The 22,675-nt window shown below is 32.8% G+C and overlaps 1 protein-coding gene across 7 annotated transcripts in view; it reads right to left on the reverse strand.

Annotated features, from left to right (window-relative positions):
* Positions 1-7,253: 7,253 nt before the first annotated feature.
* The window catches only part of Cfap97 (cilia and flagella associated protein 97), a 33,499-nt gene continuing 18,077 nt past the window's right edge, over positions 7,254-22,675 (reverse strand). For 4 of the 7 annotated variants that reach the window (XM_021729057.3, XM_005329216.5, XM_078031045.1 and 1 more), the window contains 3 exons: positions 18,412-18,680; positions 12,170-12,320; positions 7,254-10,101 (listed from right to left, as the gene is read on the reverse strand). In XM_021729057.3, coding sequence (XP_021584732.2) covers positions 9,974-10,101; positions 12,170-12,320; positions 18,412-18,680 — 548 coding nt within the window. In that variant the 3' untranslated portion in view covers positions 7,254-9,973. The other 3 variants (XR_013430315.1, XM_021729060.3, XM_078031046.1) reach the window with 3 other exon arrangements.

Raw genomic sequence — 22,675 nt, forward strand, 5'->3', positions numbered from 1 at the left:
TGACCCAGATGTTGGCCTTCCTCCTTTCTGCTAAGGTTACCTCTGCTGCACTTTGTCTCAGGCCTCTTGCTAAGTTCATTCCCTACAGCAACTTCATTTACCAAGAGTTCCTAGAACTCTGGGCCTCTGATGGACAGGCAGCAAGCACTTCACTTTACTGTCCCGTCCTATCACCATACCATCCCCGTACAAACTGTCATGCTTGGAGGTCTGGAAAGATGAAAGGAGTTTTGTTAAAGTGACAAGTTAGAATCCAGTGATAGACTCGTAGGTACCCCACGCCATCCCCTGGGTGTTCTCATGAGCCCCTTTCCCCACATGGCTCTCCCTACATGCAGCCTTCCTCATTCCTCATCATCATTTGTGCATTTTCTCTTCTAACACCTCACCTATAGGTGTATCTTTTTAGCTACCTTATATTTTAAATGCATAAGCAAAATTATGAAGCATTACATAAGAGTGAATCTAAATGGACATTTTGGAAAAAAATAAAAAACTTGCCTCAATAATTTGTGCTGAAATTTTGACTGTGTCAGACTGCTTCCATTCTGTTTTACTTTGTAAACTACATAGTGTAACTTGTGTTGAGGCAATATTTACTAAGCACCCACAATGTGCAAGACTAAGAGGGGAAGCTCCATGAGGGCAGCTTCTCTCCTTCATAGCCACATGACTAGAACAGCACGTGAGGTACAGATATTTAATAAGTATAGGCTGAATGCAAGAATGGATGAGAAGGAAAAGTGCCATCTACAAAGCACAGAGAATAGGCTAGCCCCCCAGTGCAATCTTGAACTTTCAGAGTACCAGGGGTGCTAGATAAGCTTGTTGGGGTCAAGTAATGGATAAAAATTTATGGCTACCTTAAGTTCAAATTTCAAGTCCTTACATAAAATTGTATAAATTGCATGCCATTAATTTCTCTTTATTTTCTGCTCCTCCTTGAATATCAGATTTTATCAATCCAAGATAATGTATATTTGATTCTATAGTTGATTTTTTTTGTTGTTGTTGTTACTGGGATTGAACCCATGGGTGGCTAACCTCTGAACCATATCCCCAGCCCTTTTAAAATATTTTTTTTGAGACGGGATCTCACTAAGCCTCACTACATTGCTGAGGCTGGCTTTGAACTTAAAATGCTCCTGCCTCAGCCTCCTGAGCCACTGTGCTTACAGACAAGCCTGTGCATGCACCACTGCACCCAGCTGATTCTCACTGTTCACAGATTCCACATTTGCAAATTGGCCTTATTGCTAAAATTTGTAACCTTTTTGACATTCTCAGACATGCACAGAGCTACAAAATCTTGAGTTGCTGGATACACACATTCCCAGCTAAAGGGGAACAAGGCAATGCTCTGCCTTTTTGTTTCAATTCTCATAAACAAGAGCCCTTTCCACAGTCTCTTTATTAAGTGCTTCAGCTTTTGCATTGTTATGCTCTTGCTGGTCATTTTGATGCTTAAAATGGCTCCCATACTGCTAAAGGGCTGTCTAGGGTTCCTACGCACAAGAAGGCTTATAGAGATTTCCTTATATAGAAAATTTATGTGCTAAATAAGCTTCCTTCAGGTATGAATTATATACTACTACTGGCTGTGAGTTAAGTGTTAATAAATCAATAATATGAACTCACAAATAGAGTGTATATTAACACATAAAACAAGGTTTGGTGTTCAGAGGTTCATGACACTGAGGAGTAACTAGACAGAAAATTATGAGACCAAGCTGTGCACTATGCACACACCTGTACTCCCAGCTGCTTGAAGGCTTAGGCAGAATAGCGAATTCAAGGCCAGCCTGGGCAGCTTAGACTCTTATCTCAAAATAAAAATGGCTGGAATGTAAGTTCAATGATAGAGCATCCCTTGGGTTACATCCCTAGTACAGTGGCAAGAACAAAATAAAAACATGGGCCAACAAGGTGTCACCTCCCAGGAGTCTCGGCTATAGACTCAGCTATGGTCAGAGCCTTTATAATCCAATCATTGCCTACAAGCCTCACCTCTGTACACATGAGACGCTGAGTGACATTCTAGGTCAAAATTGTAACAGTAACTATAGGTAGCAATAATGTACTATACATTTCAAAAATATAAAAAAGAAAGATTTAGTGTTCTCAACATAAATGATGTTTGAGTACATAGACATGTTTAATCTGATATATTACTCAACATGTACATGACATCACATGGTACTCCATTAATATGTATAATTCTTAAATTTTAAAAATATAATTATATATTAATATATAATTATACTATTATAATTTTATAGTATATATAATTAACAATATATATTTTCTTAATTCTAGATATTTTCTACATGAAATAGATTCCCATAATGAAATAAAGAAAAAAAATCCCAAAGTTCATCAGTTATAATCCCAAAATTTATTAAATAAACATTTTTGTGATTATCCTTATATTAATTCTTCAAAAAGGTAGGATCATGATTTTTAATTTTTGGTAACTATTTAAGTATTTTATTATTTTATTAGAGTGGATAGGAATAAATATTCACATATTCAAAAAAGCACCTGTCTTGTTAAATTATAGTACACTAATGATACATTATCTCCTAAATTTTCTTTTGTAAACCAGTAAAACTCAAAAGCATCATCTCAAATAAACAATGCAATAACCTGAACACACCAGATTTTGAAATAGAGTCACAGAACATTAAGACTCTGTAATGTTAGACCCCAATACAATAATACTGGGTGATTTTAACAAACTTTTACCACCAATAGGTCAACAAAGCATAAAATCAATGAAGATATATCCAGCCTAAATAACATCATATCAAATAGATATAATTGATACCTACAGAATCTTTTACCCAAAAATAGCTGAATTTACCTTCTTAGCAGCTCATGGAAACTTTCCCAAACAGACCAAATTCTAGGTCACAATGTAAGTCTTAGCAAATAGAGAGAAAAAAGTCAATATAATAGAAACCACATAAAACACATGGAGATTGAACAATATTCTTTTAAATAAAAAAGGGATCAAAAAATAAATGAGAGAAAAAAATCAAGAAATTCTTAGAGACAAATGAGAGCAAAGAAATAACATACCATAATCTCTGGGCAGTATGAAAGTATTAAGTGGAAAACTTATAGCATTGAGTGCCTACATTAAAAAGAAATAGATCCCAAACAAATAAGCTTATGTTCTACCTTAAGGACTTAGGAAAAACACATTAACTCCCAAATCAGTAGAAGATAGGAAATAATAAAAGATCAGAGCCAAAATTAATAAAATTGAGAACAAATACATAGGATTAACACAAAAAAGAGTTGGTTCTTCGAAAATATAAATAAGGTTGATAAACCCTTAATCAAACTAATCAAAAGAAAAAGAAGGTCTAAATCAACAAAATTATAGATAAATAAGAGGATATCACCACAGACACTTCTGAAATTCAGAGGATCTATTTGGAAACTACTTTGAAAATTTATACTCCAATAAGCTAGAAAATCTAGAAGACAATGAATAACAAATTTCTAGATACATATGACCTACCCAAATTGAAGAAGGAAAATACAGAAAACGTAAACAGACTAACATCAAGTAATGAAATTGAAACAGCAATTAAAAGCCTACAGAGAAAACAAACAAACAAACAAACAAACAAAAAAAACTCAGGACCAGATGGATTCTCAGCTGAATTCCACCAGATCTTTAAAAAAGAACTAAAATCACTCTTTCTCAAATTATCAAAAGGGAGGAAACACTCCCAAATACATTCTATGAAGCCAGTATAACCCTGATACCAAAGGCAGACAAAGACACATCTAAGAAAGAAAACTATAGACCAATAGCCCTGATGAACATAGATGCAAAAATCCTTTAAAAAGTAAAAGCAAACCACATGTAAAAACACATGAAGAAGATAATACACCATGATCTAGTGGGCTTCATTCCAGAAATGGAAGGCTGGTTCAACATACAATCAATAAATATAATTCACCACTTAAATAGAATTAATAACAAGAATCATATGATCATCTCAGCAGATGCAAAAAAGGCCTTTGATAAAATGCATTTGATAAAGAACATTCATGTTAAAGTGCTGGAGAAACTAGGGATAGAAGGAACTTACCTCAACATTATAAAGGCTATATACAACAAACCCAAAACCAACATCATACTGCATGAAAAAAACTGAAAGCTTTTCCTCTAAAAGACTAGGATGTCCACTCTCACCACTTCTTTTCAATATAGTTCTTGAAACTCTAGCCAGAGTAATCAAGCAAGAGAAGAAAATTAAAAGGATACAAATAGGAAAAGAAGTCAAATTATCCTGTTTGCGGATGACATGAGCCTATATTTAAAAGACCCCCAAAATTCCACCAGAAGACTTCTAGAGCTGGTGAATTAATTCAGCAAACTATCAGGGTACAAGATCAACACTCATAAATCAATAATTTTCCTACTCCAATAGCAATTCAGTTGAGAAAATCAGAAAAACCATCCCTTCCACAATAACCTCAAAAACAAACAGAGCTGGGGATATAGCTCAGTTGGTAGAGTGCTTGCCTCACATGCACAAGGCTCTGGGTTTAATCCCCAGCAGCACCATCAAAACAAACAAACAAACAAATCCCTGGGAATTAATCTAACTAAGGAGGTAGATCTCTACAATAAAAATTATATAACACTGAAGAAGGAAATTGAAGATCTTATCTTCTTGGATAAGCAGAATTGATATTATCAAAATGGCTATACTACCCAAAACAATATACTGATTCAATTTAATCCCCATCAAAATATCAATTACATTTTCACAGAACTATAAATGAACAGTCCTCAAATCATTTGAAAGAATGAGACCAGAAAAGCCAAAGAAATTCTGAGCAAGAAGGCATCACAATACCTGATCTCAAAGTATATTACAGAGCTACAGTAACAACAAAAACAACAAAAAACTGGCATCAAAATAGACATGAATAGAAGACAGAGATAAACTCACATACATACAGTCATCTGATATTTAAGAAAGTTGCTAAAAGACAACCTTTTTAAACAAATGGTACTGGGAAAACGGTATATCCCCATGTAGAATAATGAAATTAGATTCCTATCTCTCACCCTGCAGAAAAGTCAAATCAAAATGGATCAAAGACATAGGAATTAGGCCAGAAACCTGCTAGAAGAAAACAGGGTCAATACTCCATTATAGGTGCAGGCACTAACTTCCTCAGCAAGATTCCTAAAGCTCAAGAAATAAAATTAAGTATCAATATATAGATGCCATCAAGTTAAAAAGTTTCTGCATAGCAAAAGGAATAAGGGCAAGAAGAGAGAGCCTACAGAATGAGAAAAAAAATCTGCCAACTGCTCCTCTGACAGAGGATTAATAAACAGAATATATAAAAAACTAAAAAAACACTTAATGCCAAAACACACACAATAACAGCAGTAACAATAACAAAATCCCCCAAATAGCCCAATCAACAAATGGGCAAAAGAACTAAACAAATTTCTCAAAAGATGAAATACAAATGGCCAACAAATACATGGAAAAATGTTCAATATCTCTAGTAATCAGGGAAATGCAAATCAAAACTACAGTAAATTTCATCTCACTCCAGTCAGAATGGCAATCATCAAGAACACAAATAATAAGTTCTGGCAAGGATGTGGGGGAAAAGGCACACTGATACATTGTTAGTGAGACTGCAAATTAATACACACATTCTGGAAAGCAGTGTGGAGATTACTCATAAAACTAGGGATGGAAGCACCATATGACCCAGCTATCCTGTTTATCTAAAAGAACTAAAACTAGCATACTAGTAGCCATAGTCACTTCAATATTTATAGCAGCACAGTTCACAATAGCCAAATTATGGATTCAGCCCAGGTGACTGTCAATAGATGAATGGTCAAGAAAATGTGGCATACACAATAGTTTGATTCAGTCACAAAGAAGAATGAAATATTACCATTTGTTGGTAAATGGATAGAAATGGAAAACCTCACGTTAAGTGAGATAAACCAGACTCATAAAAATCAAGGGTGTTATGTTTTCTCTCATATATGAAAGCTAGAGCAAAATAAGGAAAAGAGTGTGGGAGGGGAATTAGATATCATAAAATATATAGGAAAAATTAGTGGAGTAGAAGAAAGAGAATAAGAGGGAGGAAGGAAGTATGAAATGAACAAAATCATGTTGTATGTATATATAAATGTACCAAAGGGAATTTCACCTCTCTATATATGTAGAAAGTACTAATGAAGGATAAATAAAGGAGTGAAAGGAGATCAGTAGAGGAATGAGAATAGGGGGAGGGAGAAAGGGAGTAGAAGAAGGAGGGGAATGGGGATTGAAATCAAGTTCACTGTACATATAATTTGGTTAAAATTAACCCAATTATGTATAATTTTAATGTTCTAAAAGTCTATCATGTTAGCTCTAGAAATCTTTCTTAAGTGGATTAAAAAACTCACAGAATTTAAAAATAAAATTTTCTGCTATAATACATCCTTTAACTTTGCTCTGAGTATACTTTAACTTTGAGACTAATGTACTAGAGAAAGTTACTCAATTATTTATTACAATGGCATTTTTCTTATTAAGCACCCATAAAAATCTTCTAAATGGGGAATGAATTAGATAATGTTGCTTAAAGAAATGCTAATCCGTAATGTCATTTTAAGCAAAAATTTCCACGTCATACTTTCAAAAGTATAAATAACTGATACTCTCCTCCCAAATTCATTCTCACCAAGTATTGACAGGCACATAGAGGTTATTATACTAATTCTAAAGATAGGAATTAGGAAATACATTTCAGAGGTAGAGATAGGATTAAAACTCAGTTTACTTTAATTCTTTTATTGCCTTTTTCACTTGTCAAGATAGTTCTTTATGCCTAAAATACATTACAATGAACTAGAAAATTTTAAAAAGATATTGGCTTTAAGTTACTTACTAATCTGTATTTATGGAAATATTTAGGTAAATATTTAGGTATTTAAAATATTTAAGCACATTTTCTAAAATGATATGCAATCACTTAAGTCCTTGGCATGTAAGATATTAAACTTTCAAAGTATTTAATTATTAAAATATAATAAACTTGCATCTTCAATTTTATATTGGTGTTAATACTTTTCATAGTTGCAATATTTGAATCTGAGGATGAGAAGCAATCAATATCACAGATTATCTGTGCAGATTATATGTTTTGGACACTTGGGTTAATGAGTTAACACACTGAAACAATTGTATAACACAACATTTATAAGCAAACCAGAAAACTTTATTTAGAGCAGAAGCCAAAAAAATAAGGTTTTAATGGAGATTGTAAAATGGAAGTAGAAAAGTATGAGATAATAGCTACCCTTAACAAATAATTTTAATAGTTCAAAATCTTTCATAGAATCTCATTTAAAAGGAGGTAACATTAGTTTAATATTTAACAGAGATTGAAAATAATTTGCAATAAGAATCTGGTCTAATAACTAGACTTTGGATTAGTATACTTTCTAGTTATAGATGTTAAGTCTAAATCTTCAAAGTATGTATATCAAGAACAAGTCAACCAAATACAAAAAACAGTGCTTGATCATCTTTTATGTTCTTAAAAATGAAGAGACTAATGTACTTATGATTCTGATTCCTTCATTAAAAATACCCCTTTAGCCCTAAAAACTTGAAAGTCTGGGATGTAAATCAGAGAATATCACATTTCCAATTCCTATCCATCTATTCCAATTCATCATATATATGCAACCATGACAACAAAATTATAAATTGTGTTTAAGATTGCTGCTCTTCCCAACTTTTAAGTCAAATCCCTGTTATTAGTAATACTTAAACTTCCTGTTTCAAAGGAATAAAAACTAAAGTGATTAATTTAATATCTAAAATCAAAGAACAGCTTTATCTATGAAACTATGTGTTATATCCTGACAATTGGGAGCAGAGTCCATATCAGTAAACTCAGCCTAATGCAATTATGAACAGGAAAGGATGTTTGCGTGTTTGTGTGTATGTAAATATATATGTATATATATATATATGTATGTATGTGTATATATATGAAATATCAATGAAATCCTATGAATTTTAAGGACTGTATACACACACACACACACGCATGCACATCCCATCTTTGGACAAATGTTCAAATGCTGAGTTTTAAATTCAGTATTCTGTCTTCTTAAAGGTAAGTTTTTCTACAAATAGTAAAAGTACAATAAATTAAAAAACAAACAAACAAAAAAAGCCCTTGGTTTAGTACAGCTAAAGCTTATATAGATAGCAGGTGTAAAAAATTGTTCATCTGAACGAAGCATGGAATAATGTTGAAGAACATTGCACACAAAAGAAAGCAGCAAAACCCCTCATATCCAGGTTGTATTCTCCCAATGAATTTTTTAACCCCACTGTTCCCATACTAGGTATACCCTATTCTAAACAAAATCTGTGAATATAAACTAAGGCCAAGAAATTATGAATTGATGGTCAGTAAAATATTATTTGCCTTACTGCTAAAAGTACTAAGAAAATTGTAGCATACATGCTACAGAGCTTGAGCACTGAAAAGTAAAAAAAAAAAAAAACAAAAAAAACCCCAAAACTTACTGTGGCTCAAGAAAATTCATATTAAAAAAAGATTTGTTATTTAATATGAAAACTTTCCTAAACATTCTAAGGCTATACTGAAAAGGCCAGTAATGAAAAACAGTGGTTAATTATAAAATATCATACTTTATTGTATGAAATAAGAGCTTATAGATTGACAGAAAAATACTCTAATTTCAAATGTCAACTATATTATACCCTCTCTGCAACTAACAATTCTATCAAAGTAACTAGGCTTTTTAATTTAAGACTGGTAAAAATAATTCTGGGATTCAACCAAATAAGCCAAATCAAACCCAAACAAGAAAATTAGGTAATACTTAAATCAGTAACCTCAACAAATGTACAATTTATTATCCTTCTTATTTACATTTTAGTTTTCTTTTTCATATCCTATAAAGATTAGCTGATATTTCTAAAGCATTCTTATTCTAAATCTTCTCCCTTAATAATACTAAATCATTACACAATATGCTAACAGTATCACTTAAAACACTCTTCTGACATACCTTGGGAATTGCCTTTTGGCTCTTCAAACTGGCGGTGCTATTTTACTGATCTAACAAATACTTGTTTTAGCTCATGACACAAATGACTTGGTCTGTAAAAAAAACTAGTCAGTCACAAGGCAGCAGACTGTAATTCTAAGGTCCAATGCCCTTGTTAGAATCATTAGTAGTACTTTATCTGAATGTATAAAAACATAAAAGAGGAGCTTCTAAGTTAAACTTTCTAATATTAAGTGTAAAAGGGTTTATGGAATGGCTAATCAAACTTTGAAGACAAAACTCAGTGTACTTAATACAGAAGTACTAGGCACCTCTGGTGAATTGTAAGGACTGCCTCAGTACAAGCGTCTCAATCTGCTTGTCAAATCTAAATCAGTTCCATCTATGAAAACAAATTTTAGGATATTTCATAACAAAATGTAACTCTTATACAGTCAGGTTATTACTTATGCCATATAAGTTCTAAAGCAAATTGAAAAATAAGTTAATAAGAGGCAAGCTCATGGCTTAAAGTGTACAAGAAATGAAAATAAAAAGAACTATATATCGAATATCTTGGGTCCAACATGCAACAATACTATCACTGCTGTTTTATCAGCATGACAACTGAATCACTTTTTATACTGAACATGTAACCCTAGCATTTCTCTATTAAATTCGTATACATTTCATATAATACATACTTAGGGCAAACACTGGTTTTACATTACATTTTCTTTTTGACAACAATTTTGCACTGGAAAATACAAAATAACATAAATTGCTGAAAAAGTATAACAAGATATTCATACAAGGAACTATAGTAATATACAAAATCATGTCAAAAATTGGGTGAACAATGTTTAAAGTAAAAAAGAGTTTTTATAACCAAGCAGTGCGGACATTAGGGGGCTTAGGTCTTAGCAACGGGTTGCTGGAAATGTCAAAAGCTGATCGCTCAGTCTTATAACTGAGACCACTGGTAGCACTGGATGTCCTAGAAGCTCCTCCTGAAAATATACAAAGAAAAAATAATTTCAATTTATTTAAACTACATAAATCATCATTTGATAAGCTTCTTCCCCTAGGTTCAGACTAGCTTTCTTCCTTATCTGACATGTGTCTAACACTCTCATGCAGTGATTTTCAACCAAGAGCACACTTCAGGATTCTCTGTGGAACTTGAAAACTGCTCAAGGAATTCAAGTAAAAACAAAAACTTTGCATAACCATTTATACATTTATTTGACAAATATGATACTAACCTAAATACAGGTTACTGGAACACGACATTATCTTAGTCACTGTAGTGAGTAAATAGAATTACAAATCTTTTTTTTTGTACTGGGGATTGAACACAGGGGCGCTTAACTACTAAGACACATCCCCAGACCTTTTTAATATTTTATTTAGAAACAGGGTCTTGCTAAGTTGTTCAGAGACTCACTAAGTTGCTGAGGCTAGCTTTGAACTTGTAATCCTCCTGCCTCGGCCTCAGCAGTCGTTAAGACTAGCCATTTGTTTTTAAGAATCACATGAGCACTGGGAATTGTAGCACTAAGTGGTTCCAACTTTCTTCAGTACTGGCTTCCATTTTTTTTTTTAGGAAAAACACTTATTTGAAATTTGCATGGGGCTGGGGATGTGGCTCAAATGGTGGCATGCACGGGTCGCTGGGTTTGATCCTCAGCACCACATAAAAATAAAATAAAGATGTTGTGTCTACCGAAAACTAAAAAATAAATATTAAAAAATTCTAAAAAAAAAGAAATATGCATGACACAAAGGTTTAATGACCTCAACATAAAAATAGTTACTTAAAATAAATAAGGGAAAAACAACATAAACTTAATGGGGAAATGGGACAAAGACATGAACAGACAATCCTCAAGAGAAGAAATAAATGCTGAATAAAAATATTAAAAATTAATATAGTTTATATAGTTTACAATCATACAGGAAGCAAGAGCACAAACTTTGATAAAGGAAAGTACCTGCCATTTTTAGATGTTGTACTCCAGGGCAGTAAATAGTGACTTCATTCCTATAATCTCTGGGATATACAACTAGCTAGATATGTAACAGATCACATACCAAACATTAAGAGGTATTATATCTGATGACTCTATTGTTAATTTTTGTGTTACTTATACAGTGAGGAGGAAAAGGCATATATAAGGGCTAGAAGATACTGGTAATACTTTATAAATGGCTAGAGGGAATGTTTCAGCAACTTTCCAACAGTATATCTACTCCTTTCTTCCTTTTAATAAAAGTTGAAATTTTGCTGGGTTTGGTGGCTCATAGGCAGAGCCACGTGGAATTCTAATAGCTCCATACACTGAGACCGGAGGATCCCAAGTTAAAAGCCAGTCTCAGGACCTTAGTGAGATCCTGTCTCAAAATATAAAGTAAAAAAAAGGGCAGGGGATATTGCTCAGTGGTGAGGCAGCCCTAGGTTCAATCCCCAATTCCCAATAAATAAATAAATAAACATTGAAATTACAAATCCCTCCTTCATTCTCTAAGAAACTGATATCTTCAGCAATTTCTTTAATCTCTTGGTTTCTTTCCTGGGCTGCCATTATGTTCTGTAAATAAAACCTGAAATCAAATGAACACAAATAATCCTCCTGCTTCAGCCTCACCTTAAGACTAGTCATTTGTTTTTAAGAATCACATGAGCACTGGAGAAATTGTGGCACTAAGTGGTTCCAACTTTCTTCAGTACTGGCTTCCATTTTTTTTTTTTTTTGAGGAAAAACACTTATTTGAAATATGCATGACCAAAAAACAAAACAAAACAAAAAACAAAAAACCTAAAGATGCCAGTGAAAATAATAGAATACATTTCAGAAGTTAACATTTTAAAATTCTATCATAAGAATATGTAACATTTTGCAGGGGGCTGGGGATATAGCTCAGTTGGTAGAGTGCTTGTCTTGCATGTATAAGGCCCTGGTTTCAATCCCCAGCACTACAGGAAAAAAAAAAAAAGAAAAAAGAAAGACTATGTTATATATTTTTTTTTTGAAGAAAGTATACAAAAAAGTACAAAAAAGTTTTAAGTATGCTTACTTAATGGGCTGTATTGGCCAAGTGCAGATCTCACTTGTCTGGAAGGTGGTGTAGCGTTGAGATAACCCATATTACGATGATAGTCCATCAGCTGTTCTGAGCGTTTCATACCAACTGTTGGCTTCACAGCTTCAAGCCTTTTCAATAAAGCCTCCATTAAAAACAATTGATTAAAAATTCAATGTGTATCCTTGGTCAAATTACTTGATAGGGATATTAACAACAAAATAACATCAAAGAGTCAGTTTTCATCATCAGTGAGATAACACATTTGAAATAACAGTGCCTGATATCTAGTAAGGACTCATTAAATAGTCATGTTATAATTTATATTGTTTTGTATTATTTTCTAGTTTTTTGTCATGCATACATGTTAAATTATGTAACAGGGAAATATTTTTCTTATATTCTCTGTAATTTCTTACATAGCTCATGGCAGACAATAAACAAATATTCATTTAAAGGATTGAAAAATGCATTCAATTTTCTAACTTATGGTTTACAAAGTCTCAGAACTGCCTTTTACAATTTGGACACAGAGTAGATATAAGCCTGCAAAGGCTCATGTGTTTGAAGCCTTGGTCCTCTCCAAAGCAATAATTTAGTGGGGCATAGGGGAAATGATTGATCATGAAGATTCTAATCTCATTAGTGGATTGATCCCTTGATGGAATCATTTTTTTTTTTAGTTGATGGTAGACATTTATTTTATTTATGTATTTATATGTGGTGGTGAGAATTGAACCCAGTGCCTCCCACATGCCAGGCAAGTGCATTACCACTGAGCCACAGCCCCAGCCCTGATGGAAGCATTTTGATGGTAGCATTTTGATGGCATTATTGGGAGGTGGTGGAAATGTAAGAGGTGGGGCCTAGTTGGAGGAAAATCAATGGGGGTTTGCCTTTGGTGACTATGTCTTGTCCCTGGGACCCCTTCCTTTCTCTTTGCTTCTGGACTACCATAGAATAATCAGCTTTTCTCTGCAACTCCCTTCTACCATGATTTCTGCAGGTGTTAGACTTGCTTTATTATTTCTAAAATGGCAAAGATCTTATAAGAACATTAAAAAGGAACAAGTGCCCTATACTTGAAAAATCGAGACAAAGGAGGAGGGTGGGTTTTATTTTTCATTTAATGTTTTCGATATTTGAATTTTATAAACTTATAGAAACATTACTTTTATTTTAAAAATAATATTTTAACATAGGAACTCATAAGTAGAAAAATTATAGTTGTCTATTTGTATTTCTCTGAATTTAAAGTTGACAATGACTATTTTACATAAAAGATATAGAAAACATTATATAAACATGTATGTATAAATATATATGAATTTATGCATCTAAGCAAACAAACAAAAAACTCAACTCCATTTGAGTTCTAGGTTCTAATGCTGATTCATTATAAGAATCTTACTTTGTTACTAACCCTGCTTCAATTACTCTCTAACCTCTCTCTTCTTTCATGTAAGAGGAAACTGATTATTTCATTTGAGTGAAATAATCTCACTTTTTATTAGAAAGTAAATGAAATAATAAACTAAGTGTCCTTATTAACCACCTCTCCTTCTGTTAAGATTATTTGTGTGCTCTTTTAGAAAAACAGGATTCATATGTTCAAAAGATAAAGTGACATGATTTAACAATAATATTTCAAAATTTATGAAATCAAAAATTAGTGACATTTTGGAAATAAAGCTCTTTTTTTTTGCAGGGGAGGTTACCAGGGATTGAACTGAGGGGCACTTAACTACTCAGTCACATCCCCAACCTTTTTTATTTAGAGTCTCGCTGAGTTGTTTAGTCTGGTTCTCAACTCATGATCCTTCTACCTCAGCCTCCCCAGGCACTGGAATTACAAGTGCGTGCCACTGCGCCCAGATAAAGTTCTACTATAACCAAGTTTATATAGAGTAAACATGCCCTCAACTAGATAAAAATTTCTTTTACCTTAATTGGGTAAGTGTATGTGTGTGCATGTGCACTCCTGTACCTTATGCACATGTTCTATATTGTCTTCATTTTGTTGGGATGCAATGACTAAAGAGAGGAATATAATATCTGTCTAATGAAATAAATACTGAGGATCTGGAACTTCACCAGAAATGCAGATTAACAACAGGATGCATTTTTAACTCTAAAGCACATGACTCCATTGTTGTAGTCAGCTTGTTTACCTCTGTGACCAACTGACCCAAACAATTCTAAAGGAGAAAAAGTTTATTTGGTGCTCATGGTTTCAGAGGTCTCAGTTCACAGACTGCTGGCTCCATTGTTCTGGGGCCTAGATGAGGCAGAACATCATGGCGGAAGAGCATGGTGGAGGAAAGCAAATCAGGATATGGCACCAGGAAGCAGAGACAGAGACAGCTCCTCTAACCACAGGAAAAAATATAAACCCTAAAGGCATGCCCTTGGTGACCCACCTCCTTCAGCCACATGGTACCTGCCTATGGTTAGCACCCAGTTAATCCCTATCAGGGGATTCATGCACTAATTAGGTTAAGGCTCTCAAGCCTATTATTTCATTTGGAACATTCTTGTCTCACACATGAGCTTTTGGGGGACCTCCTATCCATATCATAACATCCATTTTATGCAATATCTTTGCTCTTCTCTACTTTTTCTGCACAGGACTACTTCATTGTCACCAATTATATTCATTTTGTGCTAAAACATGAATGTTTTAATAATCATGCCTGTTAGCCACTTGGATTTGTCTCTACCAGTGGAAATGTAACAAATGAAGAAACAGAAATCATAAAAACTGTAAAGTAATGAATATGTGCTTATGTGTAACATCTGACAGGAGTATCTGGTGTGTGTGTGCACACATGTATGTATGTGTGTTCTGAACACAAATCACTTCTTCAACAGATCAAAAAGTATATCAGCTCACACTTAAGATCTATTAAAGCCAATATGGCTTTATTAAAATAAGAATTTTGAAGATGACTAGTTATAAAATAAATACACAAACACGTAGCTTAACAGAAGTAACTAATTATAAAATATAATGAAAAAATTTCATGTGCAATGGCATAAAAATATATAGTAATAAAGAAAACTGCAAAACTTTACTAACATAAGGTTACAAGAAGGCTTAGATCAATGGAAAGACTATATTTCAGACAGAAAGGTATCAAAAGTCCCCAATTAAAATAAAAATCTAACAATTTCAATGAAAATTTACAATAAAATTTTTAAATAAAAAATAATCACCAGGAAGAATAATGCAAAAGAATAGTCAAGAAAATTTTTGCACAAAAATCAAATTGGCTCCATTTTGGTTTAAAGAATGAAAAGTTAAAACAAATCACAAGATTAGTTTTCCTCATAACAATAAAATAAATGCTTGTTTTTTAAAATATTTTTCATTAGTTGTTGGTAGACCTTCATTTATTTTTATATGATGCAGAGAATCGAACCAGTGTCTCACACATGCTAGGCAAGGAATCTACCACTGAGCCACAACTCCAGCCCCCAAATAAATGTTTGTAAAATATAAATTATTTTAAATTTATTATTTATAAAATAATAAATTATGTATGTTTTCCTATTTAGCTTTAAGTTACTTTTTTCATATCTTTATTAGTTTCTGATTCTAGATCTGTTGTGTCCAAAGCTACATGTAACTATACAGTTGAGATATGCTTTAAAAAAATACACAATTTAAAAACTTTGTATCAAAAACCTCCTCATCATTAATATTCTGTATTAATTCCATGTTGAAATGATAATACTGGATGTACTCAGTTAAATAAAATATTATCATTATTTTATTTTATGGATTAAACCCAGGAGTGCCTAAGGACTGAGCCATATCCCCAGCCCTTTAAAAAAATTTTTTTATTAGGGTTTTGCACTAATTTGATTAGGGCCTCACTAAATTGCTAAGGCTGCCTTTGAACTTGTGATCCTCCTGTTTCAGCCTCCTAAGCCATTGGAATTATGGTGTGCACACTGCACCTGGGAAAACACATTATTTTTTAAAAATTAACCTGTTTTAATTTTTTTCATGTGACTACTAGAACATTTTAAATTATTCATGTGACTTGCATTATGTTTTTACCGCTCTAGAATATAACAAGATCTTACTATAAAATGGAGGTAAGTATTATTCACGTATATAAAGTAGTAAGTATATAAAATAAGTAAGAATAAAATACTGGTAATTTTCCACTGATATTAAAATAGTTGAAATGCACAATGGACTTGGAGGATAATAAAAGCTATAAGCAGAAGCTCCTGATAGTCTCCATAGTGTACATATTCAGAACAGATAAGACATTGATGGTTTCAACTTTTCACAAGTCCAGGTTCCTTAAAAAGCTGAATATAGAATTATGTCAGGAGCTGCTCTTGAATACACACCCCTAAGTCCTGAGCAAGAGAACAATTATCGTACCCTGCAAATAAGTTGGGCTTTACCACCACTTGGAAAATGGGGAGTGGCTCCAAGAGTAGGTGTTATCTGGTGGGGTTGAGTTACACTCACCTGTTTCTTTGTAATCCTACCCCTTGCCTTTTTTCAGATAGAATGTTCTAAGAAATGGCATCCCCCAATAAAAGCCAACTCTGGAACGTGCACTCCCTCTCTCTTGTCAGCCTCTCCTGACTTTCTCTTGCCGCCCCACCCCCACCTCCCTTGTGGGAGCCTGAAGCCAGAGCTGGGGAAGCCATCCTGAAGTTTATAAAAAGGTATTCCATGTCTGTGTGGTATATTGTGTTACGCCAAATTTATAAGAGTGACTTTGGTTCAAGTTGCCCGCACTAGACAGGGACAGCAGAATTATTGAATATGACCCATCAATTCTACTCTTAGATATATACCCAAAGGAACTTAGAATAGATACTTATATGTTAATTATAACATTATTCACAATAGCGGTGAAACCATCTAAGTGTCCATCAACAGATAGATGAATGGGTAATCAAAATATGGTATATACCTATGACAGAATATTATTCAGCCATAAAAAGGAATAAAGTTATGATACGTGCTACAACATGGATGGACATTGAAAACATTATACTAAGTAAAATAAACTCAACACAAAGGAATAAATATTGTATGATTCTACTTATTTACATGAAATATTTAAAATTGCTAAATTTATTGGACTGGAGTTGTGGCTCAGTGTGCGCTCGCCAGGCACATGCGGTGTCCTGGGTTTGATCCCCAGAACCACATAAAAATAAATAAACGAAATAGAGGTATTGTGTCCAACTACAGCTAAAAAATAAATATTAAAAATTGCTAAATTTATAGAGACAGAAGTAGATTAGAGGTTTTCAGAGGATGGGCTGTTTAATAGATATGGTGTTTCTATATGGATTAACGGTGAAGGTTTAGAAATAATGGTGATGGCTGAAAAACATTATTGCTGTACTTAATGCTATTGAACTGTACACTTAAAAATAATTAAAATGGCAAATTTTGTTTGCTATTTAGTTAAGCAAGATTTGAATCTAGGTTGTACCATGTATTATTATCTGTTTGATGTTGAACAATTCCCTGTGTCTCACTGTCTTATTTTTTCCCCCACACAAGAGTTAACTTTAAAAAAAAAATGTTAACTATATCATAAGGTTGAGGATTAAATGACCTAATATTTATAAATCATGTAACTGCATATTAAATAAAACAGGCTTCAGAGCTAAGTAGCTAAGTGGAAGAGTAAAAACAATACTTAAGTGTTCAGTAAGAGTTCAGCAAACATCAGCAATTACTATGAACTGAATTATATGAAGAAAATGACAGGCTGATAGTATTATAAATATGAGTATTTTCAGTAGTCCATATACATGCACACCTATGTTCTTTTAGAATACCAAAGTGTAACTATATAATTTGTAATAATCAATGTTTCATATAATTAAATTTAACCTATACCAGGCATATTTATCCTGTATAATAAATGATATGTAAATTTATTTCAGCTTTCCAGGATATAATAAAGTGAAACCAATATAGTTAATGACTGAATACTTAACAGAAAATATACTATATGTGATCTTTGAATACTATTTCCTGTTTTTCTGTATTGATCTAGGCAAATAATGAAACTTTCAGGATAAAAAATATATACCATAGCTTCCAAATTCATAGCTCATAATTTATTTCATACCACATATATCTACACCTGCTTTTATGTAATTAAATTTGAAAATTTGGTTAGTTGTACTCATAAATCTGTCTAAATGCATTTTCTTTGCTTAAAAAGATTTCAGTTACTTACCAAATTTTCTCTTTCAATCCTTTGTTGTTCCTTCTGTCTATTGAGAGCACTATGATATAACTTAGGGGGATGACCAATTGATCTTCTGGGAATTGCACTTTTGCTTCCGGGCTTCTCAGCCTGCCTTGACAGTTCTTTCAAAAGCCTCTGATTTTCCCGATCAATTTTTCGCACCTCTTCTCTTGTGAAAGAGTAGTTTTTTCTAGGTACTACTGAAGGCTGATCAAAGTGATGTTTTTGAGGTACCTTTTTATCTAACTGCAGAAAAGCTACAGAAATGAACAAAAAAGGCAAAATAGTTAACAAAGTAGCTATGATGGTAATAGGCTTCAACCTTTAAAAATATAAATCATTAATTCATGAAAACATGTAGATGACTTCTCAGACTGCAGCTGTATAGAAACAAAATTTAGAGGTAACTTATAATTTTACACTGAGTTCTTTGGCCATAAAAGTTACACACAAAACAACATAAATACATATACATGGTAATGGTTTATGGGATGTATCATTTATGGAAAGTGCTTTCTTCATATGTATTTATGTTTCCCTATGGCAGTTTAATAGTTGCTGAGTTCATAAACCTTTGGGTTGAGTGCACAAATATAACCATTTCTTAGCTGTGGCTTTTGTTAGTTGGAGCACATACTTGAAAAAATGTCCTGAGCAAAGACTGAGGGAAACAATGTCAAAAACAAACTCAGAATATTCTGAAACTATCACTGTAACCTGAAAATACTGTACTACAAAATATTTATGGATCTTAATATTGTCATTAAAATAAATACTTATGTAAAGAACATACATCCCATCCATTATCAAACATAAGCCAAAATGATTAATTATATAAAAGTGCTTTTAACTAAGAAAATATATTCAATGATTATCAAATAAACTTTTATCAACATTCTTAAGTTTTTAAAATTTCCATAACATAAAATGTCACTAGACACAATTATTAACTGCTTGTAAAAAGCTAAAAATATGGAGCTTGCTGAATGTTTCCAGTATGTATTTTACTATGTATTTAAATGGTAATATTCTATATTGGATTAATAGACAGGAATATTTGTCTTTGTTTTTTTATTATAATATTTTAAAAAATAACCATTATTTGTTTTTACTTGAATATTTTTGTTATTTATTTTTCATGACTGGCATTGTACTATTGAAGTTCAGTGCTAAAAGGTAAAAGGTATTTTTACTCCCTATTAAAAAATGAGCATGGTGCAGAAAAGTTAAATCACTTAGGCAAAGTCACAAAAACAGTAATTCTATCTCCATTCCTAGGTTTAAATCTTAAAAGAGAAGACCATGAAATAGTATAGAAAATTTCAAAACAATGATTAGGGCTGGTAATGTAGCTCAGTGGTAGTACACTCGCCTGACATGCAATGAGGCCCTGAGTTGGTTCACCAATACCTTCATAAACAAACAAACAAAAAATCCCAGTGGCTTCCTGAGAGGAAAAATAAGGAAATTAACGGTTGGTAATTTGTTGAAAACCATAGCAATTGACAAAACCTGAATGAGAACACATTTAGAAAGATATAAATGTGCTTTACATTTTAAATTATCTTGCTTCTAAGAAATACCTATCTTATAGAATTTAAAAGGTTTCTAGATTAATTTAGCTACATATAGAACTCATTAAGATTAAATTCTAAAAGAAATTAAAGCTATATTTCCTAATCACCAAAAAAGTTTTTAAAAATAAAGAAGGCAATAAGTGGAAAACAATTTAAAGCTATTTAATCTAATTCAGTTTTTTAAAAAACAGCATTCTAGCTGTTCCAGATGGAAAACTATATGAAGTGCTTATATACTGACAGCAGGTATTACTACAATATTTTTCTAAAGTAGCTATATGCTTTACTGTATAATTTAGTATAATGTTGGATGCTTTTCATGCTTTGAAACCTCAAATACAGATCCACTCTTTTTCCAATTAAGATCTAAGAAATGTTTTAATATGATTAAACTTTCGGGGATACAGATATATTTACATAAGTATGTATATTTAAACTTATATATTTAAAAATAATATTTTTCTCTAATTTTTCTTAGTAAAATAATTCTAAACTCTTCACATGAATTTCAACCATCATCACCAGAGTCACTTCTGGAGTTACCTGACATCATTTACTAGAGTATCAGATTTACTTTCATCTAAGCTATTTGAGTCAGACAGCTTTTTAAAATTTTATATGTGATGCTATAATTGGACATTTAATTCTAAAAATAAGTTTTTATTCATATATTAGTTCTTTTAAAATATTCATCCTGTAGTAATATTCATGATCTCTATTAAAAAAAGAGAATTTCCTTTTAAAATTGATGTTTAAAAGATTATTTTTAAAAAATCTAACACATGTTTAACAAAGGCCATGATTTAAGGAATAATAATTTACTAAACTTGCCTTCTTTATTAATTACTAGATAGGTGAAAAATTCTTGTCATTCTTCACATCATTTCTTCTAAATATGGGCAGGCTTGTAACTGCTCTAATCAATAGGGGTACAGCCAAAATGATTTTCAACTTTCAAGTCTGGGTGATAAAAGGAGATGCAGTCCATTCCCTCACGTTTGCTAAAATGTGTGCTTGGCTCCCTGGGCCATCCAACATGTCTGATTGCCTTGATGCTGCCATTGTATAAGGAAGCCAAATCACATAAAGAGGCCATGTGTAGGCACTTTGTAATCCTAGTCTGAGTTATCTAAGGCTGCTGCTTTACACAACCAAGTTTTGTGGTGCTCTTGTTAACAAGCAACAGTAATACAAAATCTGGTACCAGGAAGCCGAGGGCTATTACGACAAAACCTAAAATACACGGCACTAGCTTTGTGTCAAGTAGAGCTGTAAAGACCTGGAATGAATTGTTGAAGTCTGAGAGATGCAATGGCAGATTGTTTAGCAATACTGTTGGCTATGGTGTTATGGAAAATGGAAAAAATTTCTTCCGCACTGAAGGATTTTGCTAAGCATATCTCCAAGCAGAATGCTGAAAGCACATTCTGGTTTATTTTATTTTTTATGTTATTTTTTAGTTGTAGTTAGACACAATACCTTTATTTCAATGTGGTGCTGAAGATTGAACCCAGGGCCTCATGTGTGCTATGCAAGCGCTCTACCACTGAGCTACAACCCCAGCCCCCATTCTGGTTTATTTATCCACAATAAGAATCCATAGGATATACAAAGATAAGCTTTAAAAAAAAAAAAAACTGGTCAGTTTTCATGCAAATTATAAAAGAGCCAAGACTTACAGGATTCAGAATAAAACCACTTCTCATCTGTCATCTCTCCCAGAAAGATTCTCAAAGTATTCGAAGATCTGTAGCTGAGGAATCTCAGTAGTACTTGGACTTGTAGGTAAAAGATTTAGAAACTCTGGGGTATATTTGGACAGGAATATATTTTCACATATGGAAGGAACATAAATAAATGTGTGGCTAGAAATAGTATCTCAGAGATTTTCTCAATTATTTGACATTCCTCCCATTAAGAGGAAGGGTCTATGTCTGTCCACTTTAAATCTAGAAGAGTTTCTGGCCATTTCAACCAACAGAGTATCAAAGAAATGATGCTATGTGACTTCAGAGATTAGGTCATAAAAAGTAAATGAGATTTCTGTCTTGTTTCCTGGGTACATTTGTGCTTGGAACCTTGTTCAGTTACCAGCAGTCCTAGTTTTCTGGGGTCCCAAGCCTAGGCACCTGATATGTGAGTAAATAAGCACTCAGATTATAGTCCAGTCATTGGGTTGCCTCTACTTTTAAGTGTCTCTATCCTTAAGAGATAGGGAATTTATGATGTAGCAATAGTAACTGATGATTTTTATCACTTTAAAAAAAATTGTGTGAAAAAAATGCCTGTAGGACAAGTGTAGTCCACAAGCAGTTAATTATTTTATATGTTCTAATTGATTAAACAGTGTTCCTTGGGGGTTGAGACTTCACTGATTTCATTGTTTTCATACTTTTTGGTGTATTTACTAACATAAAACACCCTCCTTTATCCCTTTTAGTATTTTGCATATCTTGAATTCCATTTTGTATACTAATAGGATTGATACTTCTATTTTTTCATTTTAAAAGGAGATAAATGTAGCACCTCTTTTTCAAACCTTTACTTTCATTCTCCCTAAACTATTTTAAATATCTTTTTAGGTTGGATTTTTCCCCTACCAAATCAATAAGTATTTATTAAACAACTAGAGTTAGCATAACAGAAATGGTATCAAAAGGGCTTGTTTACTACTA

This window comes from Ictidomys tridecemlineatus, chromosome 14 (genome assembly GCF_052094955.1).
Source record: "Ictidomys tridecemlineatus isolate mIctTri1 chromosome 14, mIctTri1.hap1, whole genome shotgun sequence".
Lineage (NCBI taxonomy): Eukaryota > Metazoa > Chordata > Mammalia > Rodentia > Sciuridae > Ictidomys > Ictidomys tridecemlineatus.